This window comes from Lynx rufus, unplaced genomic scaffold, assembly GCF_022079265.1.
Source record: "Lynx rufus isolate CCGP_SWC_20201006 ecotype Redwood Valley unplaced genomic scaffold, mLynRuf1.p SCAF_14, whole genome shotgun sequence".
Taxonomy (NCBI): Eukaryota; Metazoa; Chordata; class Mammalia; order Carnivora; family Felidae; genus Lynx; species Lynx rufus.
The window spans coordinates 27,854,232-27,874,451 of NW_025814828.1; the positions used below are offsets into that span (position 1 = coordinate 27,854,232).

General features: G+C 37.5%; 1 protein-coding gene across 2 annotated transcripts in view; it reads right to left on the minus strand.

The window, feature by feature from the left end:
- DMD (dystrophin) overlaps nt 1-20,220 on the minus strand; it is a 1,630,689-nt gene that overhangs the window by 1,272,733 nt on the left and 337,736 nt on the right. For both annotated transcript variants that reach the window (XM_047076051.1, XM_047076052.1), the window contains exons 22-24: nt 17,848-18,030; nt 11,536-11,670; nt 9,765-9,914 (exon numbers count right to left, since the gene is read on the minus strand). In XM_047076051.1, the coding sequence (XP_046932007.1) occupies nt 9,765-9,914; nt 11,536-11,670; nt 17,848-18,030 (468 nt within the window). The remainder of the gene's footprint in view (nt 1-9,764; nt 9,915-11,535; nt 11,671-17,847; nt 18,031-20,220) is intronic.

The following is a 20,220-nucleotide window of genomic DNA, read 5'->3' on the forward strand; positions in this document are numbered from 1 at the left end:
AGAACTACCATACGATCCGGCAAATCCAACTCTGGGTATTTAACCAAAGAAAATGAAAACACAAATTCAAAAAGATATATGCACCTCTATGTTAACTGCAGTATTATTTATAATATCCAAGATATGGAAACAATTTAAGTGCCCAATGATGGAAGAATGGAAGAAAATGTGATCTAATTCATAATGGAATTTGACTGAGACAGACAGACGGACAGATAATGGAATACTACTCAGCCATAAAAAAGAAATGAAATCTAGGCGTGCCCAGGTGGCTGAGTCAGTTGAGCATCCAATTTCAGCTCAGGTCATGATCTCACAGTTTGCGGGTTTGAGTCCCATGTCGAGCATTGCACTGAATGTACGGAGCCTGCTTTGGATTCTGTATTCCTCTCTCTCTGCCCTTACCTGGCTCAGTCACTCTCCCTCCCCGCTCCACCCACCGCCCTCTCTCCTCTCTCTCTCTCTTTCAAAAGCTAGTAAACATTAAAAATTTTTTAAAAAGAATGAAATCTTGCCATTTGCAACAATATAGATGGACCATGGGTCTATATTACACTAAGTGAAGTAAGTCACACAGAGAAACACAAATATCATGTGATTTCACTTACATGTAGAATCTAAAAAAAAAAAAAATGAAATACAACAAAACAAAACTCATAGATACATAGAACATAAAAGTGGTTGCCAGAGGAGAGGCAAGGTGGGGGTGACCAAAGTGGGCAAAGGGAGTTCAAGAGCTACAAACCTGCAGTTATAAAATAAATAAGTCAGGAGGTTATAATATACATGTTGACTACAGTCAGTAATATTGTGGTGCATTTGTGAAAGATTCTAAGAGAAAAAATCCTAAAAGTTTGCATCACGAGAAAAAAAAGTAAGTTTGCATGGTAATGGATGGTAACAAGATATGTGCTGATCACAGGGTATATAATATGAAGTCATTATGATATATTCCTGAAACTTATGTTATATGCCAATTATACTTCAATAAAAAATGTCTAATGTCAGTCTAAGATTCATTCCTTCATAGGTGATCTGTCTTACCTCTCTGGTTGCTAATACATAATTTGTCTTTGGAATTCTGCAGTTTCAATGTGATATGTCTAAGAGTAGATTTCTATTTATTCTGCCTGTCGTACATTGTGCCTTCTGGTTAAGTGGATTTAGTCACTGGCTCTGGAAATTTTTCTTCAACATGCTTCACATATTCTGCCAAATCCATTCATTATTTTATTCTCTTCTTCAGAATCTCCCATTAGACATAAGTTAAATGTTCATCATCTGCCCCCAAAGATATTTTGTCTTCCTGTTCATATTTTCTACCTCCTTAATTTTTGGTTCTAAACTCTGTATATTATTTTTCAATTTCCTCTTAATTTTTCTTCAACTGTTTAAAAAATGTTAGACATATCCTTATTAAGTTTTAGCATGTTAATTTTAATTTCAGGAGTTTTATTTTGATCTTTTCAAATCTTGTCAATTTTTCATGTATTTAATACTAATATCATTTATACCTTAAATATTTTATCTGCTTCTTTAGTACTAATAATCTGGTAATTCTAATATGTGACATTATAGAGGATGTGGTCTAAATTAGCTCTGTGTTCTATGCAATGATTTTGCCTCGTGAAGTCTTGGGGGTTATTTTTGTTTGTTTTTGTTGTTTGTTTTTTTATTTTTGAGAGAGATCTTGAGAAGGGGAGGAGCGGAGAGAGGGAGACACAGAATCCAAAGCAGGCTCCAAGCTCCGAGCTGTCAGCACAGAGCGTGACGCGGGGCTGGAACTCACAAACCACAAGATCATGACCTTAGCCGAAGTGGGATGCTTAACTGACTGAGCCACCAGGGCGCCCCTTGCTTGTGCGTTATTTTTATTGTGAGCTCCAATTTCACCAAATTTAATCTGTAGAAATACTAAGGGCAATTTTCTTTCTAAAAGATTTGGATTTGCGCCTGACTAGTGCTAGGGTGCTACCAACCTAGAGCCACTTAGTCTCTTGTTTGGGCAATTCCTTGACCCTTATTGATAATACACCCTGAAATAACAGATCATCACAGGAACAGGCACACATTTACAAATTTTAAGATGAGATGAATATAACTATTTTTATTATAACTTCTAGACTCAGTAGGAAGAGAAATGGATCTATTTTTATATTGTTACCTTGTGCCACAAGACAGAATACCCCTGCCCATCATTTCACTGAAGACGTAATAGATAATATTTACTGAGCAATTTTAAGCAGGCTTGTATAGGTTCTCTTTTCAGCTCCCCAGTGTGGCTTGAGCCTGAAACTCATCTTTCTCTTCTAACAAAGAGAATTTTGCCCCAGCTTGCCAAAAATATGGGTTGCTAGTTTTTAACACCAGGGTAACGCTACGGTCAGTCCTCATAGATGCCTAACTTCTATGGCTTCAGTTTCATCTATTTTTTTTCCCTCTCCCGTAAAGGCAAACTTATCCTTCCTTGCAGGAGAAAAAAAAAACATGTGAAAGTGTATTTATTGGAAATTTCCCAGTATCTTGATGTCTTGCAGAAGGCATTTTAGAATACTTCGTCTGCTTCATCCATGGAAACGGAAGTTCGCTTCATTTCAACATCTGTGAAGTAAACTGATCAAATCTACCTCATAAAACTAATGTGGGAATTAAGTTTTATACTGTTTATCATTGCTTAGCACAAAGAATGACATGAAAAAACACTCAATAAATATTAGCTATTACTATTATCATAGGTTGATATTTTCTAAGAAGTAAACATATTGAAAAATCATAAAGCATTAGACAAATGGCTTTCCAATAAAAATGTCAGCCTCATGACTGATATGCTGTCAGTTATTTTTCTGGACTGCTTTACAGTTTTTCTTCAATCAATATGTGTCTATTCAGGTCTATCTGTGCTAATGTAGATGTGACAGTGAGTGAACAATTGGAAGTCAAAATTACCTGGGACAATTAATTGGTCCCCCAAGCTGCTTATCATTAAAATTACTATTAAAGCAGAATTAACGAATTCATATTTCGCTCTTCTCTTTTACTCTGTTATTTAATGCCAGGTGAAAGCATTTACAGATGACTTTGAAAGGGACAGAAGCTGGGCTGTTAATAATTCACAAGAAGGATGAAACAATGACTAATCAAGAGAAGTGGCGAAGACTTTCGACTTCTAAATGTGTGATTTTAAGATTTAGGACTCTAAGATGATTTCTTTTAGTCATCCCTAATACTTTTAAGCTCATGCTATAAGCTTTCCTTAGAAACTGGCAAACCAGTGAACTGCAATATTCACTTCTCACAGGCAGCTTTTGCTGTTAATATAAGGAAAAGATCATTGTGACTGGAGGTACTACGGTCAAATGGTCATGTGCCCAGGCTCCAAGTGCAAAGAGACTTGAGTCTAAATGCTTGATAGCCTCTTACTATCTCCGTGGCCTCTGATACCATTTCCATTTCTATACAAGAGGTTGTACAGGACCTTAAAACATATGGCTATTGCGCCAACAAATGAAAAAATGCATGCTGAACACTTAGAACGGTGACTGGTCCTTTGTAACCATTAGACTATTATTGCTCTTATTATGTATTTTGCTGTATCACTAACAAATCTTCTGTAGCTCCGTTAGTCTGTAATAAGTTGTAAAAATCAGATGATTTGGTCTGATTTTTGGAGCTGTTTCTTGGCTTGCTAACCATCTTCCAAATCATTACTACAAGTAGAAAATTTAGTGCCATATGATTATGAAGAGTGAATGATGCCTTTTCAAGGAATGGAAATAATTTATTACTTATCTGAATGCAAACTCACACTTTCAAATTAGGAACGGGATCTAGCATATCTCTTAAATATTCATAGGCAATAAAAACTCTGGCTGTTTGATTGATTTAACAGGCAACTGAATGTTTCCTTTGCTCTGCATAATTGCAGCTATAAGAAACATTAGGTGGGCAATATAAAAAAATCCACAAACCTCTGACATGGGCATTTAATTGAGAAGGAAATGGGCTAAGGCTCATCTTCAAAGGGCACTTTGTTTATTAATGGAAAAAACATTTTTCTTTAGCCAACAACAACAAAAACAAGAAAATTATGGCTTAAATTTAGAATTTTTCACTATAACAATCCAACACACTGTATAGATGGTTTTGGAAAATACAAGAAATCAATTTAAAAACTATTACTGTAATCATTTTATCTCCTCAGCCCCTTGGATAATTTATCCCAAGGTTCTTTCTACACTGAACGAAACATTAGTCTTCTCAACTAAATATTCAGTGGGAACACCCAAATGATTAATTTAACTAATAAATTATTAGGTATTTCTCTATTACCTAAGTAGTTTGGAAATGCCCAAAGAACCCAGCTTATACTCTGAGAAAGAGGAAAACTCTGTCACTACCCATCATTTTAATTCAACATCATGTCTTTAAAGGCACAGCAGATTAAAGACTAGCACAAAGGAATTTGAGAAGAATATTATCTCCAACATATGTTTTTTTTTTTCTAAAGCACCAAACTTGCCTTTTTCTGACTGCCAAATTACTCTCAGGTTATTATTGGTTAGATATCTCATATTAGCATAGCCAGGACCGATACTGGTTTTAAGTTAATTTCAACTTACTTATTTTTACAACATTATTCCTGATAGACTATTGGGGCATAAGTAAAGACTTTCCAATTTTAAGACTTAGGGTATGATAAAAAAATCCTTTTATCAGTGTTCTGCATTTATCTAAGCAATGAAAGTATGTGCATTTCACTGTTTTTCATATTGGAATATATGTATTTCTTTGTTTACCCCTGACCTTGGTGGGATGCACACACATACACACAAACACAAAAGAATCCACACACATTGCTTTGAGGATAGGTACTATAGCAAACAACCTAGTAAAAATAAAACGGCATTCATTTATTGAATACATACTATGCTCTTAGCGCTATAGTAAGCACTTTCTTTTTTTTTTTTTTTTAAATTTTTTTTTTTTTTTCAACGTTTATTTATTTTTGGGACAGAGAGAGACAGAGCATGAACGGGGGAGGGGCAGAGAGAGAGGGAGACACAGAATCGGAAACCAGGCTCCAGGCTCTGAGCCATCAGCCCAGAGCCCGACACGGGGCTCGAACTCACGGACCGCGAGATCGTGACCTGGCTGAAGTCGGACGCTTAACCGACTGCGCCACCCAGGCGCCCCTATAGTAAGCACTTTCCACACAGTATTTTGTATTTTGCTCAGGAGATCCCTATGAAACAGGCGATGTTATCAGAGACGAGAAAATGGAAACTTGAAAAAATTACCCAAGGTCACATAGCTGATGAGTTATACAGGGATGTGCCAGTTATCAACTCACTGCCTCTAAACAATTGGTTGTGATACTAGAGTGTTTCTCTTTTGCCGACTGGAATGATGCTAAACTTTGTCAGTAGAGGGCACTGGAGTAACACTGGGGGAAGTAAAGACTTTTCTGTTTCACTTCTCTTTCGCTTCTGTGGCTCTGTGTTGACCCATAGGATACCTAGCGAAGCTTAACTCCTCTGTTCCCAACTCTCCCTCCCAGAAATTTCAGCATTACCCTCTACTGATGCCTTCTGACAAGCTCTGCACGTGCCCCAGTAGCAGGTTCATCATGGGTGGCAAATCCATAGGCAGCTTCCTGGCGTCCAAGCTGGTTTCCCTAAGTTCAATTGCACTGGCCACAGGTAGCTTCCTAGCAAGCGCAACAGGCACACCCTCTGGCCTCCCAGCAATTCAAGGGCATCCCTCACAGGCTACTTCCCTGTGAATTTTATCCGCACGGCACTCCAAGATTCTGTTGACACAGGCTTCAGCCCACTGACTATGTACTAGCTCTGGTGGGGTCAGCCCAGACAATTTCTTTGCCATCTCATGGGCTGGAGTCACACTCTTGCCAAACAGGTTTGAATCCCAGCCTTGTGTAGAGCTCCTCGCTTTCCTCATCAGTTCCTTCCTTGGGTACTATGCCTCCACCTTAGGGTATTCTTTTTGAGTTGTCTTCTATTTTCTCTTAAAAATTAATTCCCAGCAGATAGTTTATAGTTACTTGTATTAAACCTTCCCCATTCAAGTTACTGTGTTGTTTCTGTGACCTGTCTAACCCTAATATCGAGAAAGGGACTAGCGCAACCGAAGTTTTTGTGATTCAATATTCAGTGATTCAACAACTCAGTTTGGATACAGCAGAGTAGGTGTTCAATCAAGGTTTGTTTCTGAGGTGAATTTTTATTCATTTGGGGAAAATGCCTGGTTCTGCACCAAAGACCTTTGCGATACAGGTCAAACAGAAGTCATTTTTGTGTTACTCAAGATATGCAAGAATATTACATAAATGAGCCTGATGCCAAGGTCGGGTCAGAGAATGATCTGCCCCTAAGGATAGAATAGATAGACTGCACACTGTTAATGATTACAATTTGGGCCTTTTCACAGCTTAGCCAGGGTTGGTTTTCACAACATGACTTTTGATTTTTTTGCTTGAAACACGATTTCTGACTTGACACTAACATTCAAATATAAATAAAAGCACATTCCAACTCTGCATCAAACTCCAAATTTAAATGAACTTTGAATTAGTTACTACCTATGAGTAACTCCTCTTATTCACGTCCAGTAACAGATCAACAAGGGTGAAAGGCCAAGGGACTGTTTGGAATCCCCTTTCCAACCCTTTGTACTGATATAGATAAAGGCTGACTAAACTACTCAAGAAAGAAAGTGGCAGGATTCAAAACCATTCAGAAGATCCCTGCAAGCGACTTTCACACTCATCTGCCCCACCGTCACCTACCTCTCTGTGAGATCTGGGGGTTCTCCTTTTCCAGACTTCTTTCCAATTTACAAACGTGATCAAACTTCTCCCTCACTGAAATAACCAAAGGTTTCCTGCATACTTTCCTAACATAGGATCCTAGCTTAGGGGGATACCATCCCCCTTAGGATCTTTCTTTCCCTCTGCAGCCAATGGTGCAAACTTGCCTCCCCCCTCCTCTTCCCCAATGTCTTCTGTAATGCCCCGGCACTGTTCTCACTGTCCTCAGGGAAACTCCATCAGAAGTGTGGTAAATGTCATAAGTTATGTCCTTTTTGCCCAATTGTGTCTTCACCTTACCAGGCCCCTCTATTGTATTTGACAATTTTTTCATGCCTTGTCTTAATAAACTGGAACCTCTTAAGCACCCTGCTTTCAACTTGAGCCTCCTTATACCTCCGTGACCGTTCATTCTCGTTGCCTTTGTCAACACCATTTCCTAACCCTTAATTTTATGTATAATGCCTAAATACTGTCCGTGATTCATTTTCTTTTGGCTTACCTGGGGTGATGCCATGAGCTTTACAGTTTTAACTAGCACGTGGCCTGGTAAATCCTACATCTGTAAAACTAGTGTGGATCACTCTAACTCCAGACGTGTGGATGGATCTCTCTTTTACTGACTTACAGAATATCCCCACCTAGACACCTTGTCGGTACTACAGTCAACTTCGTTGATACCCTACCACATAACCCCTTACCCTCAATGGCTCTGAGTTCACCTGAAGCTATGGTGGCCAGTTTCTGCTAGCACTATAACATTCCCCCTGTAAGCACACACGCTTCATACTTTGACTGCCCTCAACAGCCCAGAAGTGCTGGGATTTTAAGCACCTGAGGGCAATCCTCCAACAAAAAGAGGGAAATTGGTGAATAAACACTCGAATTTCCATGAGCTCAGGGGGACAATTCTGAGCATGTTCTGGAGCACTGGTGTTCTACATGATTTCCATAAAGCTCCCAGTTGGACTACCCTGTCACTCACAGTGGAAACTCACTGATAAAAGTACCCTTCGTCAACCTTCCAAGCTTTCATTCTGCCATTCCCCCACACTCCCTCACTTGTCCTTCTTGGTATTATCTTCCAAACTGACTACCAGAGCCCAAGTCCTTGACTCAGGGATTGCTTTTAGTTGGTATCAAACTTAAGCAGGCACTTCAGGATGAATGGAGATAAAAAGTGACATGTGATTTTTCACCTCCAGACTTGCTTTTTCTTATTTTCTCCATCTTGTTTATGAAAAATAAGAGATACCCAGTCACCTGAATCAGAAACCTAGATGGTCTCCTAGATATTTCATTTTCACTGTACCTGTCACTACTGCCCTTGCCTTCAACTGAGCTAAAAATATCACTAGTTCCTTGGTCTCACTACCTGCCATCCTCCTATCTCTTATACCACGTACCCTCCATAGCCTCTGTGGGGGTAATGTGATCTGAATGAGGCACCTCTCTTCTCCTTCCCCCTTACATTTTAAACCCTTCAGTTGTTTCCTGAGTGCATGGTTATAGACCAGACTGTTTGAGAAGCAGAGATCTCTGTCAGCAGCCCTGCTCCTGCCTACTTGTTCAATAGTGCCTTCAGACGCTCCTCCACCTGTACCTTATGCTCCAACAAAACCAAATGTTTTGCAGATGTGCATATATAACCCCCTCATATTTCCTTACACTTGCCCATTTGGCAATCTCCTACTCTACTTTTAAAATGTCATTTACAGTGAATTTTCTCTAGGAAAGGTACGCCAAACGCCTTCCAATGCCGACCCACACAGGTGTGCACCCTTTTTCTGGGTTCTCTAACCCTCTGTGATTAACTTTTAAACACACCTTTTTGCATCTTATAAGGATACTGTTTGTTTTAATGTCCCAAACACACTAAGAAATCAGTGACTTTTTGTGTAACTACTCAGTGTCTATAAGTAATGAAGGAGAAGAACTTTCCCGACTTATTACTTAACCTTAGAAGATGGTCTCACATGTTATAGACATACTTAGTAAGTGGATATAAAACTAAACTTCATTATGACCTACGTTTTTCTTGTTGACAATCCATTCTTGATTTAGGAGAGTGTACACAAAACACTATTTGATTGGGAGTAATAGGTTATTTTCTCCTAATTTTGATTTAAAAATTAAAATAAAAACCACACACCATCAATTTTAAGTATGAAAATTCCTCTGTTATATATAAGTTAAAACTCTTTAATAGTACTTGGAAAGAATTAACTATTTCTAGAGTAGTAATAGGATCACACGCACTACTAACCCATCACACATGACAATAACATGCGTGTGCATGCATTGAGAAAGGCGGGCAGAGAGGGAGGAAGGTCAGGGGAGAGGGAGAAAGGGACAGGGGTACCTACACATGCTGGGTAACCTTGGGAAGGGAAAAGAATTCTGTGGTCAGTTAAGATCTGACGTAGAACACTAGACTAACTTGTCTATTTGTGAACTTGAGCACATTACTATATTTGGCACGTCTCAGTTTCCTGTTAAAACCCATACTTTGGGGCGCCTGGGTGGCGCAGTCGGTTAAGCGTCCGACTTCAGCCAGGTCACGATCTCGCGGTCCATGAGTTCGAGCCCCGCGTCAGGCTCTGGGCTGATGGCTCGGAGCCTGGAGCCTGTTTCCGATTCTGTGTCTCCCTCTCTCTCTGCCCCTCCCCCGTTCATGCTCTGTCTCTCTCTGTCCCAAAAATAAATAAAAAAAACGTTGAAAAAAAAAAATTAAAAAAAAAAAAAAAAAAAAAAAAAAAAACCCATACTTTATAATGTGTCTGTAAGATAAAATACTAAAGGGTGCATGTAAATAATTTACTCATGTTTAGCACGTGACAATTTCTTAAACCTGGAAGCTGAGCTTATATTGAAAGTACTCTTCATTTTATCAGACATGGAAACCATTTGAAAAGATTTTTCACTCTTCTCGTCATACCTCTTCATGTAGTTCTCTCCAACGAGAATTAAACGTCTCAAGTTCCTCATTGATCAGTTCATCCATGACTCCACCATCTGTTAGGGTCTGTGCCAATATGCGAATCTGATTCGGGTTATCCTCTGAATGTTGCATCAAATTTTCAAGTGACTGAAACACATTTGCAATAATTACTATTTCCCTTCTTTCTCTAAATATATTGAATTAACACAAAATGCTTAGTATCTTCTTATTTACAGATCATTAAGTTAAAAGCAATTTCAAGCAATACGTAATTGGGATAATCAAACATCAAAGACCATTGTTATTAAAACATAGGATGTTTTCGCAGGTATATCTTCATGGGCCTGTGGCAGGACTGTGGGCTGGGGTACTTAAAACTTATGCACAACCACCTTCTTCTGTGATGTCCTCTACTTTTACACCTGGAAAGACAAAATACTCAATTTCTCAACGTCTTTTATAGCTAGTGATGGCTAACTGACATGATTCTGACAATATACGCAGGTAGAAATTCAAGAGCAGTTTCCCTTCCCAAATTAAAAAAAGAAAAAAAAAGTTGTAACATTTAGAAAAAAAATCCCTTTGCCCTTCATACTTTTCACACACACACACAGCTTTTAGGTGGAGCAGCCATCTTTGGACTGAAAGGCAAGAAAGATAAGGATGAAGTCCTTCCATCTGATAATTTAATAGGATAACTGCATCATCACACCCCTTGCTCTGGCCACCATACTTCTTCTACTAATGCACTGTGTGTGCTGCCTCTTTTTTGGAAGATGCATCACATGGCTGATTCACAAGGAATGCTTCATCAGTTCACACCTCTGAAGAGGGCAGGACCAACATTAGGGTCCATTTCTGACCACTCTCATTGTTCTCCGATCCCTCTTCAGGTTCTACAATTCTCTTGAGGAAAGCAGTAAGTTGGATATATGATGTTTAGGTTTCTGTTCTAACATTCCAGAGTCTCAATGCTATCTAAGGAATCATTTTTTCCAATTTTCTTCCCATCTTAATTTATGTACCTCACTTTAACATATTTACACAGGGACTGCATTGCAAATGGGCCTATATAAAACCACACAGCTAAACTACATATTCATTATATATGAAGGGTAACCAAAAGTACAATAAGATGGACAGAACATAAATTATTGTTCGAAGTTCACATAAATCAAAGTTTATACATGCAAATTCCTTTAAATTTTACTTTTGAAAGGTCTTCAAAATAAAACTTGAGAGGGTACTAAGATTCTGTAGTACAGAAAACGTAGTACATTTTAAGGATATATTTCTAATATCAGAGCATGCCCATTTGATACTTCACAACATTGTGTAAGGTACAAATTCATGCTTTTAAATAATTTAAAAGTATGGCTCAAAAAATAATAAAAGTATATTTCAATGCAGTAAGTGTAGCTTTTACACTGGAAATAACGTTTTATGTTATCATCCCGTTTAGCTCTACTGCAAAGGAGGAAGCCTGTGTATTCAAACTGTCTTTGCAGGTCTGGATGTGGAAGATTGACGCAGTAAAGAAAAGTGGCAACAGAGAACCTCATAATTCAGAAAAAGACAGATGTCCTTTGGGAGAGGTTATTTAAAGCCTCTTTAAAACCTTAAAGGTTTCTAGAAGACACAAAGGCTTCACCCAAAGTGCCAGTGTGGGGTGCGGGGAGGCATTAGCAAGTATGCTCTGTACTTTCTACTTGGTACTGGGCGTCCAGTGCATATCAATTATGATTGTCTAGATTAATTCACCACTTACATCCAGCACCTCAGAGATTTCCTCAGCTCCACTAGGAATATTTTCCGTGGTTTTAAGTTTGAATTCTACTTCGTTTAGCCACTTGTTTGCCTTCTCCAAGTATGACAATAATTCGTGCCAGCACGCCCAAACTTCCTAAGAAAGAAATACATAGCACAGATGAAATATTTCATACAAAAGTGACTCGACACTTTGGAATTTCCATTTGTAAAACTCTGAAAATAGAACATGTTTATTTCACATCATTCACCCTGGTCATGCGGATCATCTAATATGTTTATAATTACTAATCATTAAGGAAACCTTCTATTACAGAAATTAACTACAGGGTCAGTGATTTACTTTTTCTAAATAGAAAAATGATTCATCAACAACAGAGTATGGAAAATAAAAGAAATAAAAGAATACCTAAAAATGCATATACAAATCTAACATCTCAAAACATTAACCATGACCACTTTTCTGTGACCTCCTTTAAACTTTATCACATGTAAGTAATTTGATAGTTAACATTAAAGTACATATTTAGTTATAGTGCTCTTGAAACCTTACACCATACAATTTTTCCATATTACGAAGAAGACATTTTTAATGAAAATCTCAAATTTCATTAAAGTGGCTATACTTTTGTTTTCTTAACAAGCAACACTTTTTGGGTAGTTAGACTATTTTTAGTTTTATTCGCTATTATAAATTTGAGGTGAGCATCATCAAGGGATATGGATATTCTTCCCTATTTCAAATTATTTCTTTCAGGTATATTAAGAGGAATATGACTAGTAACTATTTCAAGGCTATGACTATTTTTAAATGGCTTGCAATATGTATTAAAAAATGATGACTGTAATAAACAAACATACTCGTATATAAAAAAAGTAAAACTTTAGGATTGCAACCAGAATACATAAAAAAGTATTCTTTGACTTTGGGTATGGAAAAGGAGATCTTAAATAAGACATTTTGTTAAAAAAAAAAAAACACCATAAGACAGAGATGAATAAATGTGATTACATTAGAAATAAACCCTTCTATTCATCAAAAGGCACCATAAAGACATTGAAAAACAGCCTCAAACTTGAAGAAAACAATTGCAAAATTTCTAACAGGTAAGTAAGAAACGAATGCCAACAAATCAATTAAAGGTGAACAGACATCCCAATAGAAAATGAAAGGAAAATCTGAAGCAGCTTTTCAAAGAAAAAGATACATGTGTACCCAATAAACATATGAAAATATGTTCATCCTTATTAGTAATCAAGGGAATGTAACTCAAGATTGCAATGTGATATGCATGCCATGTTGACTGACTGACACAAGTGAGAAGTTTAACAATTTCAAGTGTAAGAGAAGATACGCATTAACAAAAATTTGTATTTATTGCCAGTGGGTGTGTAAATTGGAATGACCATTTTGGAAAACAATTTGTCATTCTCACTAAGGTGAATATTCACATAGGCAACAATTCAGCAACTCCACTGTTAGGTACACATCCTCAGAGGAACTGCTTTGTGTAGACGACAAAGACAGTTAAGAGAGTATTCATTTCAGCACTTTTTGTAATAAACAACATTTTTTAGAACAGCCTTGGTGTCTGCTAACAGGAGAATGTATAAATACACTGTATTACATTTAAACAGAGAACATAGAAGTAAAAATGGAAATTTCATCACACAGAACAACATGGAAGAGTCTCAGACACAAAACTGTTGGGCAAAATGGGCAAGCCCTAGAAAACTAAATGTTATATGTTATGATTTGTTTGCAATGCCCAAACAAGCAAAACTGAGCAACATATTATTTAGATATTCATATGTGTGTGATAAAACATTTTTAAGCAAAGAAATAATCAAGGCAAATTTCTGGATTATGGTTATAGATGTTGGGGAAAAAGTAGGAAGATGTGCTAGAGGATAAGAATACAAAAATGGTCATTTTCCATTAGCTTTGAGATTGGAAATATTGGGCAAACCTATAAATACAGTAGTGCAATCACCACATCCCACTATCCACCCCCTAATACCATTAAAAATAAAGCCAAGGAAGGAAGTTTTATTTCAAGAGAAACCAAACATTCTATCAGATTTCCCATATTTTCACTTTGCTTATAATCCATGCAAATGATGGAAGGAGGTACATTCCCTCTCTGATTGATGAAAAGTATCAGTCTTAACCTGCCTTGCCACCCAGTACTACTTGCTTGGTATCTTGTGGGCAGTTTAATATAGAAAGTGAAATTAAGTATTTTGTTTTAAAAGGTGCTAGAAATCTTAAATCTGGGTCATTTCCAGCTCCTGCTGGACTACAGGCTGTCTTCCTTCTGGGCAAAGATCCCAGTGGGAAAATATAAATATCTCCTTAAATACCCGAGGGTACTTTAGAGCTTTGATGATAAGGAGATGTGATTGGTAATGTGTCTTATTAACTTTGGTGCAGATTGAGGTAATGAACTACCTTGCTGATTTAACCATCAGGATGGATGGCCCCTTGTGTCCTCAACGTATCTGAAGGGCACAGCTGGAGAGGCTGAATGTACTGGCTTTACAGGTCACCTTTGCAAAATAAAATGTAGTCTTGCAGCCTGAATTAGGGCTAAAAGCCACTTAGAATAACTGTTAAGCTTAACAGTTTGGAACTTAAAACTACTCTGAAATCACAGAACTCACACTGGCTCTGAAGAGATTACAAACAATAACGGAAACTTCCATTCAAAATGGTGAATTGAGCTGATGTGATAATCCCTCCACTCCCTCCTTCGGTAGTACTGAAATGCTAGATGAATTATAAAGAAAATATTTGAGTTCATGGCTGTACTATGAAATATGAAAGTCCTTATGCAGCAGAAACAAAGAGGGAAATTAGGCACAGGTAGAAGTGGGGAGGCCAAGCTTACCAAAATACTGGAATATCAGAACAGGATATATGACATAAAAGCTAGCATATTCAACACTAACTTGGGATGAAAAGAGAGGCACTGGTCTCATGCATTTCAGGGAGATGGAAAAGCATAAAGTCGTGTGTCACCTATCCTGAAAACAAGAGCTATAAAATCCCTACCCACTGGAGTAAAAGGAATGAATTAGCAAGGAGGCTGAGAATCCTTTGGATTTTGGTTGGAAAATAAGAATTCACACACAAAAAACTGAAACCTAAGTTTATATCACACCTGAGAGCAGAATGTAAGATTTCTAAGACTCTGGTAGAAACATTAGGAAAAAACTCTTAAGGACCAGAGGATAAAGGATGTCTAGTAAAACAATTCCTACTAAAGGTGAGCTCAAACATACACAAAAAACAAGCCATGTGAGGAAATTCCCTGCCATTCAAGACAGTCACTAGTTATACAGAATGGTAGAATCCACAAGTTATAATCTAAAGACAGTGCAATTATAAAGAATTTATAATAAATAAGTTTAGCCTGGTGTTAGAAGTTGCCAGTAGGATCTATTTTTCTTCAGATTGGCAACTAGAGCTCATACTTAAGAAATGAAAGGATTAACTTCCCTGCATTCTATGTTAGAATAGAAACTTCTGCTACATGCTTTCATAAGCAGTGGCTAAAGACAGGGCGCTGATGCAGGGGCAATGGAGGATGTGCAGGGGGGAGAACTGGAAAGTGAGGCAATTCTTTTTTTTTTTTTTTTTTAATTTATCTCTACACCCAACGTGGGACTCGAACTTACAACCCTGATAAAGAGTCACATGCTCTACCAACTGAGCCAGCCACATGCCTCTGAGGCAATCCTTTTCCCTCAACTTTTTATTGCAGTGTTTAAGAGAAACCCATCTGGTCCCTTTTCTTTAAAGGATCTAAAATAATTTCACTCATCAAATGGGTGGGTACGTTCAGAAAAAGATTGTCGGTATGCATTCCCTCCTGAGCTTCTGGCATGGCCAAAGAGGAATCAAGGACAACTCTTGGAAGTTTCTAATTTCTGACAGTTATGGGAGATGGGGATCTGTCCGTGTTTGCAGGCTAAGATGAAATGTGGTGGGGAAGTAAGGCTCCAGGGTATCATGGAAACATGGGCTTAAAGGAAGTAACTATCTAGAGAATGTGGTTTAAAGCTACTGGCAAGAGTCAGCCTGAAATTGTGTTGAATACTCCAAGGTACCAAGAATGCAGAGAAGATCCTTTTGGGGATTCACAGTCTATATGAATATGGATCCCCAAAAGACCACACCAAGTCTATAGAGAACAAGCCAGATAAACCAGTGGGGATAACCTACTAAATCTGGTGATAACATATTCATCATAACAGGTGTCTGTGGGTGTTAATGAGAGGGTACAGCAGTTGTGACCAGCAAAGAAAAGGACACTGATATGAAGAGTATACATTCTCCTCATTAACCTCCCTTAAAGCAACACAATATGATCACTACCCACAAACTTACTGGAAGGGAGGGACTCTACGATCATTGTTTTTCTCACTCCCACCTCTGTATAATTTGCTGAAGCCAGAGATTAGCCTAAACTAATGGAAGATGTTAATAAACTATGAGATCAAAATTTAAATAAGACTAAATTTTAATAATTAAAAGTGAATCAAAAGTCATGGTGTCAGACTGCAATAGTGATGAGGAAGCCAACTACTAGGCAGAAATTGATGTTTGACATGGTTGGTGACAGTTATTGGGAAACCAAAACTCTTTCATGCTCATGACTCACAGAGACTTCTCAACCAAAAGAACTGCATAGGTTTAAATTGTTTCACAAAAGGAATAGAATTAATTATGCATAACCAGAAGAGTGTATAAAAGAAGAGATAAACTTCAAAATAAGTAAGTAAAATCTCAGGAAATGGAAAATAAGGTTTTGAAAAAATAGAAAATTATAAACACACACATATAGAGGATGATGTGTATATAGAGATGAGTATATTTATATATCAAAGGATGATATATACAGTAGTCAGTTGAAGAGATCATTTGAGAAATGGAAGACGGATTTCAGAAAAATACACAGAATCCAATAGACAGAAATGGAAATGTAGACAATATTAAGGGGAAACCTTTAGATAATAGCATATGGTGACAGATGGTAGCCGCACTTGTAGTGAGCATAGCACAATGTATAGCGTTGTTGAATCACTACACTTACACTTGAAACTACTGGAACACTGTGTTCCACCATACTCAAACAAATAGAGAGAGAGAGAAAGCAAAATCTGCTGTCTGAGTGCTACAGAAAATAAAAGAAAGAATGGGAAGGGAAGGAAAGGTATGACATGGAGTTTCAGGGAAGTCAGAACTAATTCACTATATGCTCCATGAGGGAGGCACTTTTATTATCTAGGAAATTGCTTTCTGACAATATTTAAATGAAACATTTAAATATTTTCTTCTGTTCTTAATTTCTTTATGTCATTATCATTCTTTGCTTCCTGTTGGCCATGTGGTCCATTTAAAAGATATGCTAATCCCTCAGAAATCTATTTTGGGATATGTTTTCTAAAGGTGTCTTTTATTTTTATGTTAATAAAATTTCCAAGACTATTGGACTATCCCTCTATTTCTCATCTGTGATCACACTTATGACCTCTTCTATTTGAAGTTTTAAAGCCACCCAGTCCCTTTTTATTTCCTCTCCACTTCGTTGGAATATATATAAATTCTTTATCAACTATATTCACGGAAATGACTCACTTCATGTGGGGGAGGAGGACTTAAAGGCCAGCTAGTGAGCAGTATCTGGCAGCATCAGCTTTTAGGGCTAGGTAAAGTTTTCTGCCCCTGGGCACAATCCTTACTGTTAGTAAACAGTATTTTCACAAGGAGGATCATAATTTATTTTTGATGCAGTAACACAGTAATCATTTGAGACACATGAATTATTTATCAGCTATTTCCAGATAAGCATAATCTAAGGGGTAGGAGCATGTGAAGAAGATAAAGCAGCACTTATGATAATAAATATAATGTAAAATGTCCTTCCCAAAGAGCCAGGCAACATGTCCTGTGAAGAACTCTATAGGGCATAGCGGTTATTAAAAACAATTACAATAAAGTACACTTCTCCATGAAATGCCTTTCTAAAATACTTACGATCTTACGCACATTCAAATATATGAAAAAGACCGGCTTCTATAAATCTTGAGAAAACCTGTAAGATTTTTGTGACCTAATAATAATGGTAGTAGTAAGAAGAATTAGAATTAGAACTGCTCACATTTACTGAGCACTAGGCTAAGTACCTGAAATAGAAATGCTCAAGCCTAAGTAGTCTTACACCAGTGTTCACGTTCTTAATTGCAGAGCATCATACATGACCATAAACTGACACATAATGAATAAAGATCAAGAAAAGCAACTGACTTCCAAGGTCTTGCATTTTCCATTGAGCCTGGTACAGAGCCACTGGTAGTTGGTGGTTAGAGTGTCAAGTTCCTTCTGTAAGGCCTCTCGTGCTGCAGGGGGAGCCTCAGCTATGACACTATTGACGGACTCAGTAAGGAGTTTCACTTTTGCTTCTTTTTGCTGGGCCTCTTCCTTAGCTCTCTGAAAAATAAAGAATGCTCTTTCTTAATAGTGAGTGAGGCAATGGCTTTACTTCCAAAATGCATTCCTGTCTATCATATACTTTCTTCCCCACAAGATTCCGGTTAGATCCCTATTAGAAGATGAATCAAAATAAATCCAATGGTGACTATAATAACTTCCGTTAATTTAGGTTTAACTAGAATTTGGAGTCAGAAAGAAAAAAAATATCATCAGAACATAACAGCACTTTAATCAGAATGGTGTGCAAAGCAGTCTACACATGGGTATGTATTTGTGGTGTGCTCTCTTTCTTTCAAATATAAATGTGTGTGTATGTGTGTATACACATGCCTACACAGAGAGAGAGAGACACACACACACATATAAAACAAGAAACAAGTATTTCAGTACTATGTTCAAAAATATCCCATACTCTAGAATTGAAATCATTTATAAATTACTCAGATGGATGAGTAATATTGAAATCAGTGCAATTATCATTGTTTAAATCGAAAGATAATTGATATAAAAAAGTCTTCTTAATGCCACATCCAGGACCGTATTTTGACAAAAGAAAGTTCTATTCAGTAACTGAACACATACGACAGAAAGAGGAGAATAGCAGCCTCTGCTAGGAAGGAGGCTACCTGGTACTCAGCCATACCTTTTTGCTCTTCTCAGGTCGAAGATAAATTGTTTCGCAGAATATCGACATCACGCAAGGCTACTTTGTTACCATTGTGGATCATGACAACAATACCACTATATTCTATAGCCATGTTAGAATACGTACAAAATATAAACACTGTCCAAACCACACAAACCCAAACACTTCCCGGTCCCCATTAATATGACTCTGTGCTGCTTCTTTATCAATTCTACTGCCAAATTTACTCTAGTATTCCTTCATTCCAGGACAGATTTATTAAGCTACCAATCACAGAGTTATTCCCAGGCAGTGACAACATGCAATCCAAAGCAAAGCTCTTCAACTCTCCCTCAAATCATTTAACACCAGCCCAAATCCTACCACAGGTTCTAATATTCTCTGACTCCTACAACCAAGTTAGGTCCATATAATTGGACAAGTTGGGTTTATTACAGAAGTCCTTTCACTGGTTGAAGGCTGTTGGGGGAATGTTAATTTCATCCTAGTGAGGCCTGACACATAGGTGGGAAAGGTGGGATTCAGGAAGCACAAAAAGCCCTTACATAAAGAAGAACAGGTTCTGGCAGGGGGAAGTTGGACCTACATGCAGGGTAGTGAGCGAGAGTAAGGGGATATGGGCAAAAAATGGACAAGCTCAGCTATAAAATGCCTTTGTATGTTTCAACACAATCCCCCTATGCTTTTGGATTTACTCCCATAATGCCTTAAAAGTATACAATACGATGATAAATCCAAGTTGTTTTGAATACTAAATGATTGCCTTCATTGATTTTAATTTATTTCATTGAAAATTTTAGCTGAAAATTCTCCAATCTGTTTTTGCTATTACTGACCATGAGCTTTGTGTCTATACAAACCGTATTTTGACTACAGTAATTTTAGCATTGCAAACAATTCTGACAACATTAATCACTTCGTATGTGCTGCTCTGGGCCATGACAGACATGTTGTAGGTGCTACTTTGGTGGTTCTTTAACAAAACCTTGCAGAATATTCAACATGAGAAAAGTGAGTTTCAAAGTGTTTAGAGAAGTCATCCTGGAATCTACATCTTCTTTCTTCTAGTTTATGTTAAGCCCATCTCAAATCCTCCACGAAATGAAGAAGCATGCTGTGCAGTATCCAATGAATGCAATTACATTTCATTCAAGTTACACACAACCCATACAACTACAAAAAACACAGGATGAGAAACATTTCTTTCTTCCTTTGTAGGCTTGCATAAATTCTTTCTTAAACAAGCTTAGAAGCAGGGAAACATTCACAGGAGAAAAGGTGGTAAAATTTTTCCACCGGAAGAAAAGGTAGAAAACTAAATAATGGTTGGTAGAATTTAGGTAAAATCCTCATCAGAAATTATGTTTTTTCCTCCCTTTGTTTCCATGAACCTAACCATCATATGCTCAGACACCTTTCATTGCCAGTATCTCAAATCGGTGGTTCTCAAAATATGGTTCCTTGAAACCACTTTGGAACTTGGTCCCTGGCATCACCTGACAATGTGTTCAAAATAAAAATTCTCAGGTTTTCCTCCAGAC